Genomic DNA, 16,519 nt, shown 5'->3' with positions numbered 1-16,519 from the left:
CTTTTTTTCCCCTTCAGTCAGGCCTCTATTAACCTTTTTTTTTGTCATAGCTTCATGCACAAAGAACATAAGTTCTAACAACCATTTGTTTGTTTTCTTTAGGGTCCAGTTTCTCCATACTATGTAAAACGCTTTGGATTCAATTCTGAGTGTAAGGTCATTGCTTTTACAGGTGACAATCCAGGTAAAGTTATAGGATAATGATGGCATTTTGGTAATACCACTATACTAGTAATCCAGAGGCTCAAGCTAATGCACTGGGGACACTGGTTCATATCCCACCATGGCAACTGTTGGACTTTTAGTTCAATTAATAAAATCTGGAATTGAAAGATGGCTATAATTAAAGCTTATAAAAACCCATCTAGTTCAATAATGCCCTTTAGGGAACGAAATACGCTGCTATAATCTTGTCTGGCCGACATGTGACTCCAGATCCATTGTAATGTGGTTGACTCTCAACTGTCTTTTGAAACAGTCACGAAAAGCGACTCAGTTCAATGTCATTTACGGTTAATCATCAAATGCTGTCTGTACCATCAGGGTCCATTTACCATGAGAGAACAAAGATGATAAAAAGTATTGACTGCCATTTAACAAGAGTCATACAGACTTACAGCTTGGAAACAGACCCTTCAGCCCAACTTGTCCATGCTTGCCAGGTTTCCTAAACTGAAGTAGTCCCGTTTGCCTGCTTTTGGCCCTTATCCCTCTAAACCATTTTGATCCATGTATGTATCTAAATGCCTTTTAAATGTTGTATTTTTACTTGCTTCTACCAGTTCCTCTGGCAGTTTGTTCTGTATACATATCATCATTTGTGTGAAATGTTGCTCCTTAAGTCCCTTCTATATCTTTCTCCTCTGATCTTAAACCAATGTCCTCTAGCTTTGGACCCCCCCCCACCCTAGGGAAAATACTTTTACTATTCACCTTATCTGTGCCCCTCATGATTTTATAAACCTCTGTAAGGTCACTCCTCAGCCTCCAATGCTCCGTGGTAAAAAGTCCTAGCCCATCCAGTGTCTCCTTGTAACTCAAACCCTCCAGCCTCCTTTAAATCTTTTCTGCACCCTTTCTTCACTATCCTGTCCAACTGTGACATCATTTTAAGGACTATGCAGCTTTCTCTGTTCAACAATACTCCCCAGGGCCCTACCATTAACTGTGTTAGTCCTGCCCTGGTTTGTCTTACCAAAATGCAATACCTTGCAGTTATCCAAATTAAACTCCATCTGCCACTCCTCAGCCCTTTGGCTTAATTGATCAAGATCTTTTTGTAATCTTAGATAACCTTCTTCGATGTCAATTATACCACCAACTTTGGTGTCACCCACAAAACTTACTAACCATGCCTTCTGTATTCTAATCCAAATTGTTTATATAAATGAAGAACAACAATGCACCCAGCAACAATCCTTGCAGCATTCCACTAGTCACAAGCCTTAAATCTGAACAACAATCCTCCCCCACCACCATCAAGCCAATTTTGTATCCAATTGGCTAACTCTTCCTGTATCCCATATGACCTAATCTTACTAACCTGTCTACCATGCAGAGCCTTGTTGAAGGCTTTGCTGAAGTCCATGTCAATAACATCTACCACTCTGCCTTCATCTATCTTCTTGGTCAACTCTTCAAAGAACTCAATCAATTTGTGAGGCATGATGTCCCATGGACAAAGCCATGCTGACTATCCTTAATTAGTTCTTGCGTTTCCAAAAGTATGTAGATCCTATCTCTCAGAATCTCCTCCAACAACTTACCCACCACTATTGTAGGCTCACCGGTCTCTCATTCCCTGGCATTTCCTTGCAGCCTTTCTTAAATAAGCTGCATAGTCCTTAAAATGATGTCATAGTTGGACAGGATAGTGAAGAAAGGGTGCAGAAATGATTTAAAGGAGGCTGGAGGGTTTGAGTTATAAGGAGACACTGGATGGGCTGGGACTTTTTACCACGGAGCATTGAAGGCTGAGGAGTGACCTTACAGAGGTTTATAAAATTATGAGGGGCATAGATAAGGTGAATAGCAAAACATTAGCCACTCTCCAGTCTTCTGGCACAGGATAGTTACTGAGTGTATGTGTCATTGGTGCAATTAAACAGTCTAATTTGACAGATTTATGGTGCACTAGATTTCCTCAAGCCAGATCCCTAGGGATTTATAAATTGGTTCACTACACTGTACACTAGCTTGTACAGAACCATCTTTTATACAAACCATAAATATTTTGGTGATATGGAGAAGGATATATTCTGAAAGGAAGTGAGAAAATGAAAGTTAAAAATTTGCTATGTTAATAAGGTAAATATATGTGTAAATGCAGTGTTTGATGTGGACAGTGCTGACAACACTGAGTTTATTATGCATGCCTAGTCGCATTAAGAAGGGAGTCATTGCTTTGAACCATTGAAATCCTTGTGATATGCTCCCACAATACTGCTAAGTGTGGAATATTAATTCAGCCAGCGCTGATGAAGGGATGGCACAGTGTGCAATCTAGGATGATGTACAATTTGAAGGTTTCTTGTTTTTCCTGGTTGAAATTGTAGAACCAGGAGGTGTGTTAGAGTCAGGTTGATGAGTAACTGGAGTAAGTATACATGATAGTCACAGTACGTCAGTGATGGAGTGGATAGGTAATAGGTTTAATTGTAGGCACGCTGATCAAATGAACTGCTCTTTCCCATACATTGTTTGATCTTTCTTTTATTCTTGCACAGTAATGAAATCTGAAATAAAAAAAAGAGAAAATCTTTTCAGTATAAAAATAGCAGGTCCACCAGTGCTTCTCAAGAAAATAGTTTGTTAAATGTAAACAATGGGAACATTAACTTGCCTTTTTATTTATGGATGGTGTCTAATCTGTATTTCCGCTATTTTAATTTTCTGTTCAGAGGTTCAGCATTTGTAATTTTTGTTTTTCATTTTAATAGTGAAATACTCTCATTTTTTAAGTCTTAAAAACTCAGATCCTTTCATCTTTAAAGCTAAAGTGCTCTACCATTCTAAGAACTTTCTTACATTCTGAAATGTTAAGCATGTGATGATGAATAATTTTGAAGACTTAATTTAAAAGTAAAGTATGGTTACACATTCTGTGGTCTATTGAAAAGTGAGAATCTGTTATATTAACTTGTCCAAGGTGAAATAAAGTTTTGAACAATAAGATGACGCGTTAAATATATGGTATTTCTTCTATCTTACAGCATCACTGGCAGGAATGAGACTTCACCAGGGGGATATAGCAGTGAGTATATTTATATTGTTGAGCACCTTGTATTTGTGTTTTGTTAATTAATAAAGACTCAATTTAAAACAGTTAAGAAAAGTTGCCTGCTCTTAAAAATTCCCCTTTATTCTCTAAATTAAACTGATGATTAGTTAGACAATAAAATTCTTGAAATCCATGATTAGAAAGTGACAAGGGAGAAAGTAGTATAATTACTCATTTATAACTTTTTAGGTTTCTTAATGACCAACATTTTTTAAGCCCCTTTGCACACAAAGGTACTGATCCCTAGTTGAGAGATCATTGAATATTCCTTTGGAGATCTGTCAGTAACACTAACAATTGCTGACTGTATGATTAAAAAAATTGGTGTAGGGTGTAGGTTTGCTCGCTGAGCTGTAGGTTTGATATTCAGACGTTTCATTACCTGGCTAGGTAACATCATCAGTGGCGACGTCCAGGTGAAGCGAAGCTGTTGTCTACTGCTTTCTATTTATATGTTTGTCCTGGATGGGATTCCTGGGGTTTGTGGTGATGTCATTTCCTGTTCGTTTTCTGAAAATGATCTGGATTTAGGAATCAGAATCATGGTGGCTAAATTTACAGATGACACAAGGCACAAAATGGAGTGTGAGTAACTCCCAAGATGGAGGCAGAGTAGGGCCTCTGAGTCTGGGCTTGTCTGCTTTTTTATTTAGTTTCATTTTTTTGGCTTTTTTTTCCCATCTTGTACTTATCTCCTGTGAAGAGACTTGTGGAAGATTCTGGTACAATGGCAGCAGAGGAGTTCACAGAAGGGCAAAAATGGGACCTGGTGGAGGTGACATTAGTGAGATGGGCTCACCGGTGAAAGATGGCGCCTGATGACAGTGACTTGAATGTTGGCTGGATCCAGCATTGGCAGCGGCAAATTGGTGGTGTCAAAATGGGCATCATGGTGAAGTTGGAGGAGAAGGCAGTATCTTCAGTTGACATCAGAATTGGAAGTGTTGGGCTTCAGCTGCAGCGATGTGGTTTGGCAAAGTTGGCACTCCTGGAATGGACTGTGGTGTGGGGCGTTGTTGATTTCAGAGCCTATTTTGGAGACCCCTCCCAATGGAACACAAGAAGGGAGGAAGTTGAACTCTGTTTTTAGTTATATTTATGTCTTATATCCTAATTTCAGCCTTATATCCTTATATCTTCTGAGGGTCAAAATGGCGCCAAAGCATGGAGACATATTATCCTCAGAAGAAATTTCTCTCCGTCTTTGCAATGCTGCAGCAGCAACAAAGTTAATAACCACACAACACCACGTTATCGTCCAACAGGTTTATTTGGAAGGACTAGCTTTTGGAGCGCTGTTCCTTCGTCAGGTAACTAGTGGGGCAGGATCATAAGATACAGAATTTATAGCACAAGATCATAGTGTGTCATGCAACTGATACAGTATATTGAACAAACCTAGATTGCTGTTTAAGACTTACATCTTTTAGATTGCAGGTTTTGATTCATTAATACGTAAATCCCAGAACTTCTGTCAAGCCACATTCCCGAGATAACTTGCGGTTATCTCTGAAAAATGTGGTGTGAATCTGGGTGAATCCTATTACATAGAATGACAATTTCATACATTAGAAATAGCATGCAATGGACAGGGTTAAATGATTCCACAATCTGCAGATCAAATCTAAACTCTGTAGTCCTGTCACACTCAGTATGAATGGAGGTGGATAATTAAACAGTTGAGGATGAATTTCTATAAGTGACCCGTCTTCAATCATGAGGGAGCCCAACACATCTTTACAACAGAAAAGGTGATGCATTGGATCCATCTTCAGACAGAAGTACCAAGTAGATGCTTCTGAGATCCCTGTCAACACACATGATTGTCTTCAATTGATTTGATTCATTCTGTAAGCCATCAAGAACTGGGTACTGCAAAGGCCCTGACAATCTCTCGAGCCCCTGCCAACTGTTTCCAGTACAGTACACTGGCATCTTCTCAGCTGTGAGGAAAATTTTACAGATTTGTCCTGCTCCAAAACACAGGGCAAATCTAACCCAGGCAATTATCGGTCTATCTTCTATTCCAGATCATCTGCGTAGAATGGCAACTGCTCTTCCTAAGACCGCAAGAATCTAGAGAGTTGTGAACACAGCCCAGTCCATCAAGCAAACCAGCCTTCCATCCATTGACTTGATCTATATTTCCCACTGCCTTAGGAAAGCAACCAACATACTCTCTTCCATCTCTTCCGCCAGGCAAAAGATATAAAAGTTTGAATAACGTATGCATAGGTTCAAGAACAGCTTTCTCCCTGCTGTTATCAGACTCCTGAATGGATCTCTCAAATGTTAATTCTGATCTCTCCCTCCCTCTCTCACTCTCTCTCTCTCTCTCTCTCTCTCTCTCTCTCTACGCCTTCTCTGTGGCTTTAACCCTGTACTTTGCACTCTATTCTGCTACCCTGATGCATTTTATATGATACGATATAGCACTCAACCAACACTTTCCAGGAGCAGCAATTACTGTTTTATATGCTGTTGCATTGTTTTGTAACTTTGGAATAAAAAGTCAAAGCAACAGCAGTTTTAAAAGGGAGAAGAACAGACAAAGGAAGTACATGGTGAGGACAGTGCAGGAGAGAGAGAGACAGAGAGAGAGAGAGAGAGAGAGAAAACCTGCACAGTTACCGCCTTTGCTGTTTTTGAATTCATGTGTTGCTGGACATTGGAGTGCATCTGGGAAAATTGACAAACAGTGAATTTCACAACTAACCTTGGGGGAACCATTTTGGGCGAAGTTCACAACACAGAATCAGATAAGTTTATTGTTATTTTCAATCTGTCCAAGAGAAAGGCTGTATTAGTGAGTACACTGGGTTCTTTCGTGATTATATGTTTTTGGGGATAAGTCTCTTGATTAAACTTAAAATATAAGCCATAGCTATTAATTTAACCTGGGGCAGCGTTTTGTAGAAGAATAATATTTTCTGGGTCTGTAGATTGTGAAGGCCTCTGCAGTGATATGTATGTCTTGCCAGATGTGGGAGTTTAAAGAGTTTAAGGATTACTGTGGATTATATCTGCCATAAATACTGTTGGATGCGAATCTTATCAGATCGAGTGGATCCATTGGAGAGACAGATAGAAGCCATGAGGAATTTGCAACAGCAATAGTATGTGATGGATGGCAGTTATAGGAAAGGGGGAAAGTCTCAGATGCAGTCACATAGATGGGTTAACTCCAGGAAGGGTAAGAGAGGTAGGCAGCTAGTGCAGGAGTCTTTTGTGGATATACCCATTTCAAGCAGGTATGCTGTTTTGGAAAATGTAGGGGGTGATGGATACTCAGGGGAACATAGCACGAACAGCCAAGTTTCTGGTATTGAGACTGGCTCTAATGCAACAAGGGGTACGTCGGCTTCCAAAAGATCAATTGTGTTAGGGGATTCTGTAGTCAGAGGTACAGACAGACGTTTTTGTGGCCAGCAGAGAAAAAGCAGAATGGTGTGTTGTTTCCCTGGTGCCGGGATCAAGGATGTCTCAGAGAGGGTGCAGAATGTTCTCACGGGGGAGAGGGGCCAGCAAGAGATCATTGTCCACATTGAACCAATGACATAGGAAGGGAAAAGGTTGAGATTCTGAAGGGAGATTACAGAGAGTTAGGCTGAAATTTAAAAAGGAGGTCCTCAAGGGTAGTAATATCTGGATTACTCCCAGCGCTACGAGCTAGTGAGGGCAGGAATAGGAGGATAGAGCAGATGAATGTATGGCTGAGGAGTTGGTGTATGGGAGAAGGATTCATATTTTTGGATCATTGGAATCTCTTTTGGGGTAGAAGTGACCTGTACAAGAAGGACGGATTTCACCTAAATTGGAAGGGGACTAATATACTGGCAGAGAAATTTGCTTGAACTGCTTGGGAGGATGTAAACTAGTAAGGTGGGGGATGGTGGGGCCCAGGGAGATAGTGAGGAAAGAGATCGATCTGAGACGGGTACAGCTGAGAACAGAAGTGAGTCAAACAGTCAGGGCAGGCAGGGACAAGATAGGACGAATAAGCTAAACTGCATTTATTTCAATGCAAGGGGCCTAACAGGGAAGGCAGATGAACTCAGGACATGGTTAGGAACATGGGACTGGGATATCATAGCAATTACGGAAACATGGCTCAGGGAGGGGCAGGACTGGCTGCTTAATGTTCCAGGATACAAATACTACAGGAAGGATAGAAAGGGAAGCAAGAGAGGAGGGGGAATGGTACTTTTGATAAGGGATAGCATTACAGTTGTGCTGAGGGAGGATATTCCTGGAAATACATCCAGGAAAGTTATTTGAGTGGAACTGAGAAATAAAAAGGGATGATCACCTTATTGGGACTGTATTATAGACCCCCTAATAGAGGGAAATTGAGAAACAAACTTGTATGGAGATCTCAGCCATCTGTAAGAATAATAGGGTAGTTATGGTAGGGGATTTTAATTTTCCAAACTTTGACTGGGACTGCAATAGTGTTAAAGGTTTAGATGGAGAGGAATTTCTTAAGTGCGTACAAGACAATTTTCTGATTCAGTATGAGGATGTACCGACTAGAGAAGGTGCAAAACTTGACCTACTCTTGGGAAATAAGGCAGGGCAGGTGACTGAGGTGTTACTGGGAGAGCACTTTGGGGCCAGCAATCATAATTCTATTCGTTTTAAAATAGTGATGGAAAAGGATAGACCAGATCTAAAAGTTGAAGTCCTCAATTGGAGAAAGGCCAATTTTGATGGTATTAGGCAAGAACTTTGAAAAGCTGATTGGAGGCAGATGTTCGCAGGTAAAGGGACGGCTGGAAAATGGGAAACCTTCAGAAATGAGATAACAAGAATCTGGAGAAAGTATATTCCTGTCAGGGTGAAAGGGAATACTGGATAACTAAAGAAATTGAGGGTTTGGTTCAGAAAAAGTAGGAAGCATATGTCAGGTACAGACAGGATAGATCGAGGTAATCCTTCGAAGAGTATAAAGGAAGTAGGAGTATACTTAAGAGAGAAATCAGGAGGGCAAAAAGGGGACATGAGATAGCTTTGGCAAATAGAATTAAGGAGAATCCAAAGGGTTTTTACAAATATATTAAGGACAAGAGGGTAACTAGGGAGAGAATAGGGCCCCTCAAAGATCAGCAAGGTGGCCTTTGTGTGAAGCCACAGAAAATGGGGGAGATATTAAATGAATATTTTGCACCAGTATTTACTGTAAAAGGATATGGAAGATATAGACTGTAGGGAAATAGATGGTGACATCTTGAAATGTGTCCAGATTACAGAGGAGAAAGCGCTGGATGTCTTGAAACGGTTAAAGGTGGATAAATCCCCAGGACTTGATCAGGCATACACTAGAACTCTGTGGGAAGCTAAAGAAGTGATTGCTGGGCCTCTTGCTGAGATATTTGTATTATCGATAGTCACGGGTGAGGTGCTGGAAGACTGGAGGTTGGCAAACGTGGTGCCACTGTTTAAGAAGAGCGATAAAGACAAACCAGGGAACGATAGACCGGTGAGCCAGACCTCAGTGGTGGGCAAGTTGTTGGAGGGAATCCTGAGGGACAGGATGTACATGTATTTGGAGAGGAAAGGACTGATTCGGGAAGGTCAACATGGCTTTGTGCGTGGGAAATCATGTCTCACAAACGTGATTGTTGAAGGAGTAACAAAGAAGATTGATGAGGGCAGAGTAGTAGATGTGATCTATATAGACTTCAGAAAGGCGTTCGACATGGGAGACTGATTCGCAAGGTTAGATCTCATGGAATACAGGGAGAACTAGCCATTTGGATACAGAACCGGCTCAAAGGTAGAGGACAGAGGGTGGTGATGGAGAGTTGTTTTTCAGACTGGAGGCCTGTGACCAGTGGAGTGCCACAAGGATCGGTGCTGCGTCCTCTACTTTTTGTCATTTACATAAATGATTTGGATGTGAGCATAAGAGGTACAGTTAGTAAGTTTGCAGATGACACCAAAATGGGAGGTGTAGTGGACAGCGAAGAGGGTTATCTCAGATTACAACAGGATCTTGACCAGATTGGCCAATGGGCTGAGAAGTGGCAGATGGAGTTTAATTCAGATAAATGCGAGGTGCTGCATTTTGGGAAAGCAAATCTTAGCAGGACTTATACACTTAATGGTAAAGTCCTAGGAAGTGTTGCTGACCAAAGAGACCTTGGAGTGCAGGTTCATTGCTCCTTGAAAGTGGAGTCGCAGGTAGATAGGATAGTAAAGAAGGCGTTTGGTATGCTTTCCTTTATTGGTCAGAGTATTGAGTACAGTAGTTGGGAGGTCATGTTGCGGCTGTACAGGACATTGGTTAGGCCACTGTTGGAATATTGCATTCAATTCTGGTCTCCTTCCTATCGGAAAGATGTTGTGAAACTTGAAAGGGTTCAGAAAAGATTTACAAGGATGTTGGCAGGGTTGGAGGATCTGAGCTATAAGGAGAGGCTTAACAGGCTGGGGCTGTTTTCCTTGGAGTGTCGGAGGCTGAGGGGTGACCTTATAGAGGTTTAAAAAATTATGAGGGGCATGGATAGGATAAATAGACAAGGCTTTTCCCCTGGGGTCGGGGAGTCCTGAACTAGAGGGCATAGGTTTAGGGTGAGAGGGGAAAGATATAAAAGAGACCTAAGGGGCAACTTTTTCACACAGATGGTAGTATGTGTATGGAATGAGCTGCCAGAGGATGTGGTGGAGGCTGGTACAATTGCAACAGTTAAGAGGCATTTGGATGGTTATATGAATAGGAAGGGTTTGGAGGGATATGGGTCAGGTGCTGGCAGGTGGGACTAGACTGGGTTGGGACATCTGATCGGCTTGGACAGGTTGGACTGACCTGTCTGTTTCCATGCTGTACATCTCTATGACTCTATGTCTTGACACATGTAACTACAATAAATTAATAAAAGTGCTGGTCCATTGACAGTGCTATCAAGTGACATTTGCTCAGCAATAATCTGCTCACTGATGCTCTCTGAGTTCTGCCAGGGTCATTCAACCACCGATCTCATTACATCATTTGTCCAAGTGTGGACAAAAGAACTTGACTTCCAAAGATGTAGTGAGAGTAACTGACCTTGATGACAAAGTAGTGTTTGACTGAGTATGGCACATAAGGAATCCGAGCAAAACTGCAGTCACTGGGAATTGGTGAAAATTCTCCATTAATTGGAGTCATAGCTAGCACCAAGGAATCTTGTTTGTGGTTGTTTGAGGTTAATCATCTCAGTTTATGGATAGTGCTGCAAGAGTTCCTGAGGAGTATCCTAGGCCTAATTATCTTCAATGACTTCCCCTCTATTGTGATGTCAGAAGGGAGGTTGTTAAGTGATGATTGCATCTCCTCACATACTGAAGCAGCTCATGTTCATGTGTAGCAAGACCTAGACAATGTTCAGGCTTGTGCTGAGAAGTAGCAGGTAGCGTTTGCACCATACGGTACCAGGCATTGGCCATCCCAAGCAAGAGAGAATCTACTCATCGTCACTTGATGTTCAGTACCTATGCCATCACTGAATCCTCTATAGTTGATGTCTTGGGTGTTACAACTGAGCAGCAACTGAACTGGATCAGTCATATAAGTTCTGTGGTTTCAAGTACAGATCAAACATTACAAAGTTTTGGTAAAATACTCACTTTTTGTCTCCCCAGTGCCTGTCCACCATCTACAAGGCACTAGTCAGGGTTGTGATGAAATGCTGTCCACTTGCCTGGATGTACGCAGCAATAGTTGAGAGGTTTGACAGCATTCTGGACAAAGCAACCAATTCCAATGGGACATCTTCCACCATGCACAATGGTAGAAGTATATGCCATCTGCAAGATGCTTTGCTGGAACTCATCAAGGATCCCCTATCAGAGCCTTCCAAAACCTCAATCTCTACCATCTAGAAGGAGAAGGGCATGAGAGCTGGATGGGAAGAGTCTATGACTCTATGTAGGTTCCCTTTCAAGCTTCAGACCATCTTCACTTGGAACTGTATTCTTATTCTTTCACTTTGGTTTAGTCAAAATACCAGAATCACTGTCCTTACACCCCAAGAGCCATCACATTCAAGAATGCCACTCACCTTCTCAAGGGCAACTAGAGATAGGCAATAAATAGTGGCTTAGCAATCAACACCTACATCCCAAGAATGAATAAGAGAGAACACTATTTTTGCTTTAATATAAAATATTTACTATTTACTGAACTGATTAAAAAAAATATTACCAATTAAGCTCTGCCATAAGTGAGTTGTGAAGTTGCTTACTCCATACAGCCACCCTCGAACGATTACCTGTGTAGAGTGTGCACATTCTTCTGTGTCTGCGTGGGTTTTCTCCCAAAGTCCAAAGATGTACAGGGTAGGTGGGTTGGCTATGGTAAATTGTCTGTAATATCCATGGATGTGCAGGCTTGGTGGATTAGCCATGGGAAACGCAGGGTTACATGTGAGTAGGATGGGCTGAATAGCCTTTTTCCAAACTGTGGGGATTCAATGATGCAGATGGATGCTACTGGAATATCTTACAATTTTAAAAGGTGAGCTTGCAGCATCGATAGGTACCTGGGACTTTGATGTTGTGACCATTTCGGAAACATGGATAGAGCAGGGTCAAGAATGGATGTTGCAGGTTCCAAGGTTTAGATCCTTCAGTAAGAACAGGGAAGGCAGTTAAAGAGGGAGAGGTGTGGCCTTGTTCGTCAAGGACAGTGTAATGGTGGCTGAAAGAACTTTGATGAGGACTCGTCACTGAGGTAGTATGGGCTGAAGTTACAAACAGGAGAGGAGAGATCACACAGCTGGGAGTTTTTTATAGGCCACTGCAGAGTCCCAGGGATGTGCAGGAGAGGATCAGCAAAATGATTCTCGGTAGAAGTGAAAGGAACAGGGTGGTCATTATGGGCGACTTTAACTTCCCCAACGTTGATTGGAAATGCTATAACTCTAGTACGTCGGATGGATCAGTTTTTGTCCAATGTGTGCAGGAGGGTTTCCTGACACAGTATGTTGAATAACCGACAAGAGGGAAGGCCACACTGGATCTGGTGCTTGGTAATGAACCAGGCCAGGTGTTTGACTTACTGGTAGGTGAGCACTTTGGAGAGAGTGACCATTGTTCAGTTATGTTTAGTTTAGCGATGGAAAGGGATAAGTACATGCCACAGGGCAAGAGTTATCGATGGGGCAAGGGCAATTATAATGCGAATAGGCAAGACTTAGGATGCATAGAATTGGGTAGCAAAATGCAGGGGATGCAGATAATCGAAATGTTGAGCTGGTTTAAGGAACAGATATTGCGTGTCCTTGATAGGTATGTCCCTGTCAGTCAGGGAGGAAGTGATAAGGTAAGGGAACTGTGGTTTACTACAGAAATTGCACCTCTTGTTCAATGGAAGAAGGTGGCTAATGTGACGATGAGATGAGATGGTTCAGATGAGGCGATGGAGAGTTACAGATTAGCTAGGAAGGATTTAAAGACAGAGTTAAGAAGAGCAAAGAGAGGATATGAGTAGTCTTTAGCGGGTAGAATAAAGGAGAACCCTTTCTATAAATATGTGAGGATTAAAAGGATGACTAGGGTAGGAATAGGGCCAGTCAAAGAGCGAAGTGGGAAATTGTGTGTGGACCCTGTGGAGATCAGAGAGGTGCTAAGCAAATATTTTTCATCTGTTTTCACTCAGGAAAAGGAGAATATTGTAGAGGAGAAGAATGAGATATGAGATAATAGACTAGAAAAGATCGAGGTTAGTAAGGAAGAGATGTTATCAATTCTAGAAGGACCGAAAGTAGACAAGTCCCCTGGACCGGAAGGGATTTATCCGAGGATTCTCTGGAAAGCTAGGGAGGAGGTGTTGGATCCTTTAGCTTTGATCTTTGGGTCGTCATTGTGTTCAGGTTTAGTACCAGAGGACTAGAGGATTGCAAATGTTGTGCCCTTGTTCAAGAAGGGCAGGAGAGAAGACCCAAGTAACTATAGACCAGTGAGCCATACGTTTGTTGTTGGAAAAGTTTTGGAAAGGATTATAAGAGATATGATTTATAATCATCTAGCAAGCAACAACTTGATTGCATATAGTCAACATGTTTTCGTGAAGGGCAGGTCATGTCTCACAAACCTCATTGGATATTTTGAGAAGGTGACCATGCATGTGGATGAGGGTAGGGCAGTAGATGTCAGAAAAGCCTTTGATAAGGCTCCATATGGTAGGCTGTTGGGGAAATGCAGAGGCATGGGATTGAGGATGATTTAGCATTTTGGATTAGAAACTGGTTTTCTGTAAGAAGGCAGTGAGTGGTGGTTGATGGAAAATATTCAGCCTGGAGTCCGGTTACTAGTGGTGTGCCACAAGGATCTGTTTTGGGACCACTGCCGTTTGTCATTTTTATAAATGACTTAGATGCAGGCATAGGTGGTTGGGTTAGTAAATTTGCAGATGACACTAAAGTTGGTGGAGTAGTGGACAGTGTGGAAGAATGTTGCAGATTGCAGGGGAACTTGGATAAACTGCTGAATTGGGCTGAGAGGTGGCAAATGGATTTCAATGCAGCTAAATGTGAGGTGATGCACTTTGGGAAGAATAACAGGAAGGCAGATATGAGGTAATGGAAAGTTTCTTGGTAGTGTGGATGGGCAGAGGGATCTTGGTGTTCATGTAAATAGATCCTTGAAAGTTGCCACCCAGGTTGGTAGTAGTGTGAAGAAGGCACACGGTGTGTTAGGTTTTATTCTACAAAACGCTAGTGCGGCCACATTTGGAATATTGTATACAGTTCTGGTCGCCCCATTACAGGAAGGACGTGGAAGCATTGGAGAAGGTGCAAAGGAGATTTACCAGGATGTTGCCTGGTCTTAAGGAAAAGTCTTATGAGGAAAGCATGAGAGACTTGAACCTGTTCTCATTGGAATGAAGAAGGCTAAGAGGGGATTTGATAGAGACATACAAGATGATCAGAGGATTAGATAGGGTAGACAGTGAGAGCCTTTTTCCTACGATGCTGATGTCAGCTTGTACAAGGGGGCATAACTATAAATTGAGGGTGATAGATTTAAGGCAGATATCAGAGGCAGGTTGCTTACTCAGAGAATGGTAAGGGTGTGGAATACCCTGCCTGCCAATGTAGTTAACTCAGCCACATTAGGGAGATTTAAATAATCCTTGGTAAGCACATGGATAATGATGGGATAGTGTAGGAGCATGAGCTTAGATTAGTTCACAGGTCGGCGCAGCATCGAGGGCCGAAGGGCCTGTTCTGCGCTGTTCTATGATCTATAAGACTGGGACAGGAGGTTTTTTTTTGTCCTACCAGAAAAGGAAAGGAACAGAGGAACATGGGGCAACAAATTGGATCAGCAAATGTGACAACTTCCAGTTACCATCCTGGAAATCTTCTCATTCACCATTAGGCTAATTAAAGACCTCCTTGAGAGATGGGCCAGTGTGGGATTTTTCTGCAGGAGCAGACTAGGTTCATTTGGAAACCAGTCTTTACTGTGTTCTGAAATTTGGTCAACCCGTAAATGGGAGCAGTTCTGAGGAAGGGTAACTGGACCTGAAACATTAGCTCTGATTTCTTTTCACAGATGATGCCAGACCTGCTGAGTTTTTCCAGCAATTTCTGTTTTTGTTGTTGTTAATGTTTACCTAGTTCTTTGGAATTATTCAGTTTGTTTTTAAAAAGGAAACTGATACCACCTCCCTTAATGTGTTGCATAAACTTATTTGTACCAAACTGATTTTGAGAAAACACAGAACATCGTGTTCATTTTGATTATATTCCGAAAACATGACTTGTAAACCATTTTCCTTTATCTTGAAATTGGCAGTTGCTTACATCAGGCTTTTTTTTGAATTTTCCAGGTAAGCCTGGGGACAAGTGATACTGCCTTTCTCTGGATTCAGGATCCGAAACCCACCTTAGAGGGACACGTCTTCTGTAATCCTGTTGATAGCAGTGCCTACATGGCACTCATATGGTAAGAGATAGTATTTAAAATAGAAACGTGAATAGACCTATATGTTTATTTATTCTCTTTTCGTCTTATTTAAGATTTGGTGCAGGTTAACTGTTGCACCATAGTTCAGAGAGTGAACTAGTTGTGCAAGTATTTAAGGTTAATGGATGTTGATTTTTGATTAACCAAATTACCATTACCAGACTCAGGGCATAAGTCATTTGACAGTAAGATAGCAAAACACTCTTGTATGCCTTCAAACACTCCATTTAATCTGATCATATTCTAGGACCTAAATATAATGGTTCATCAAACACTTTAAGAGACTGAAGAAAAATCCAAAAGAATGGCAGGTGCTGGAAAATTGCTTGAGAAACTCACTAGGTTTGGCAGCATCTGTGAATAGAGAGGAGAGTTAATGTCTTCGGTCCAGAGAACAGAAGGGTTCTGCAGAAGGGTCACTGGACCCAAACATTAACTCTGCTTTCTTTCCACATATTATGACATTGTCTTTTCAAGAAACTCAGGCCACCATGACATTTACACAACGTTTTCCTCTAATAGTAGAATCAAAGCTAAAAAACTATTATAATCATCTAAAACAAAAAGTAAAGACAGATTGTTAAGGTAACCACCCATATTTCTAGGCAGCCTCCCACCAATGGCAAGCCATGAGAGTAAATAATATCCTTTTCATCTTGGCACTGTGTGGTTATCGATGTGTGTATGCAAATGTTCTTTCTACTTCCCTTTATTATATGCATCTTTAAAGGAATATAATTACTTTTATGTTGTTCATCCTAACCTGTATTAAGACCTTATTCCTAAACCCGTTGAGTAGTTTATGTTCAACCTCTATAGATGTGATTTCTATTTTAATTTTCTACCATTATGTATTACATGTGTGAACTTGTATATGAAATTTTCTTTCACAATACTTCAGTATTATAAAGATGGTTGAGACAAGTATATGTATATTATGACATTTTGGGGATTCAGTCAATAGTGTACGAGAAACCTACAAAAAATATTTTAAACAAATTAAACAAATCTTAATTCAAAAGCAGCATTATTTGTGTCCTCATCTAACCCAGTGCCATATTTCTAGTTTTAAGAATGGCTCCTTGACGAGAGAGAAGGTCCGTGATGAGAGTGCTTCTCGTTCATGGGATGAATTTGCGAAAGCGCTGAAAACCACTTGTCCTGGAAATAATGGAAATTTAGGTAAAATAGAGAATGTGCACAGGAATTCCATAAACTATGAGAGACTGCATATAACATTTTTTTTAACAAGTAGAGCTACCTGTCAAAGATGGTAGCTTCTAC

At 41.3% G+C, this 16,519-nt stretch overlaps 1 protein-coding gene across 5 annotated transcripts in view; it reads left to right on the top strand.

Annotated features, from left to right (window-relative positions):
- The window catches only part of xylb (xylulokinase homolog (H. influenzae)), a 305,547-nt gene that overhangs the window by 48,637 nt on the left and 240,391 nt on the right, over positions 1 to 16,519 (top strand). For all 5 annotated transcript variants that reach the window (XM_072576320.1, XM_072576321.1, XM_072576323.1 and 2 more), the window contains 4 exons: positions 103 to 184; positions 3,213 to 3,253; positions 15,099 to 15,214; positions 16,302 to 16,417. In XM_072576320.1, the coding sequence (XP_072432421.1) occupies positions 103 to 184; positions 3,213 to 3,253; positions 15,099 to 15,214; positions 16,302 to 16,417 (355 nt within the window). The remainder of the gene's footprint in view (positions 1 to 102; positions 185 to 3,212; positions 3,254 to 15,098; positions 15,215 to 16,301; positions 16,418 to 16,519) is intronic.

The sequence above is a fragment of the Chiloscyllium punctatum genome, chromosome 8 (genome assembly GCF_047496795.1).
Source record: "Chiloscyllium punctatum isolate Juve2018m chromosome 8, sChiPun1.3, whole genome shotgun sequence".
NCBI classification, from domain to species: domain Eukaryota; kingdom Metazoa; phylum Chordata; class Chondrichthyes; order Orectolobiformes; family Hemiscylliidae; genus Chiloscyllium; species Chiloscyllium punctatum.
This window is presented reverse-complemented; position numbering and strand designations above follow the sequence as displayed.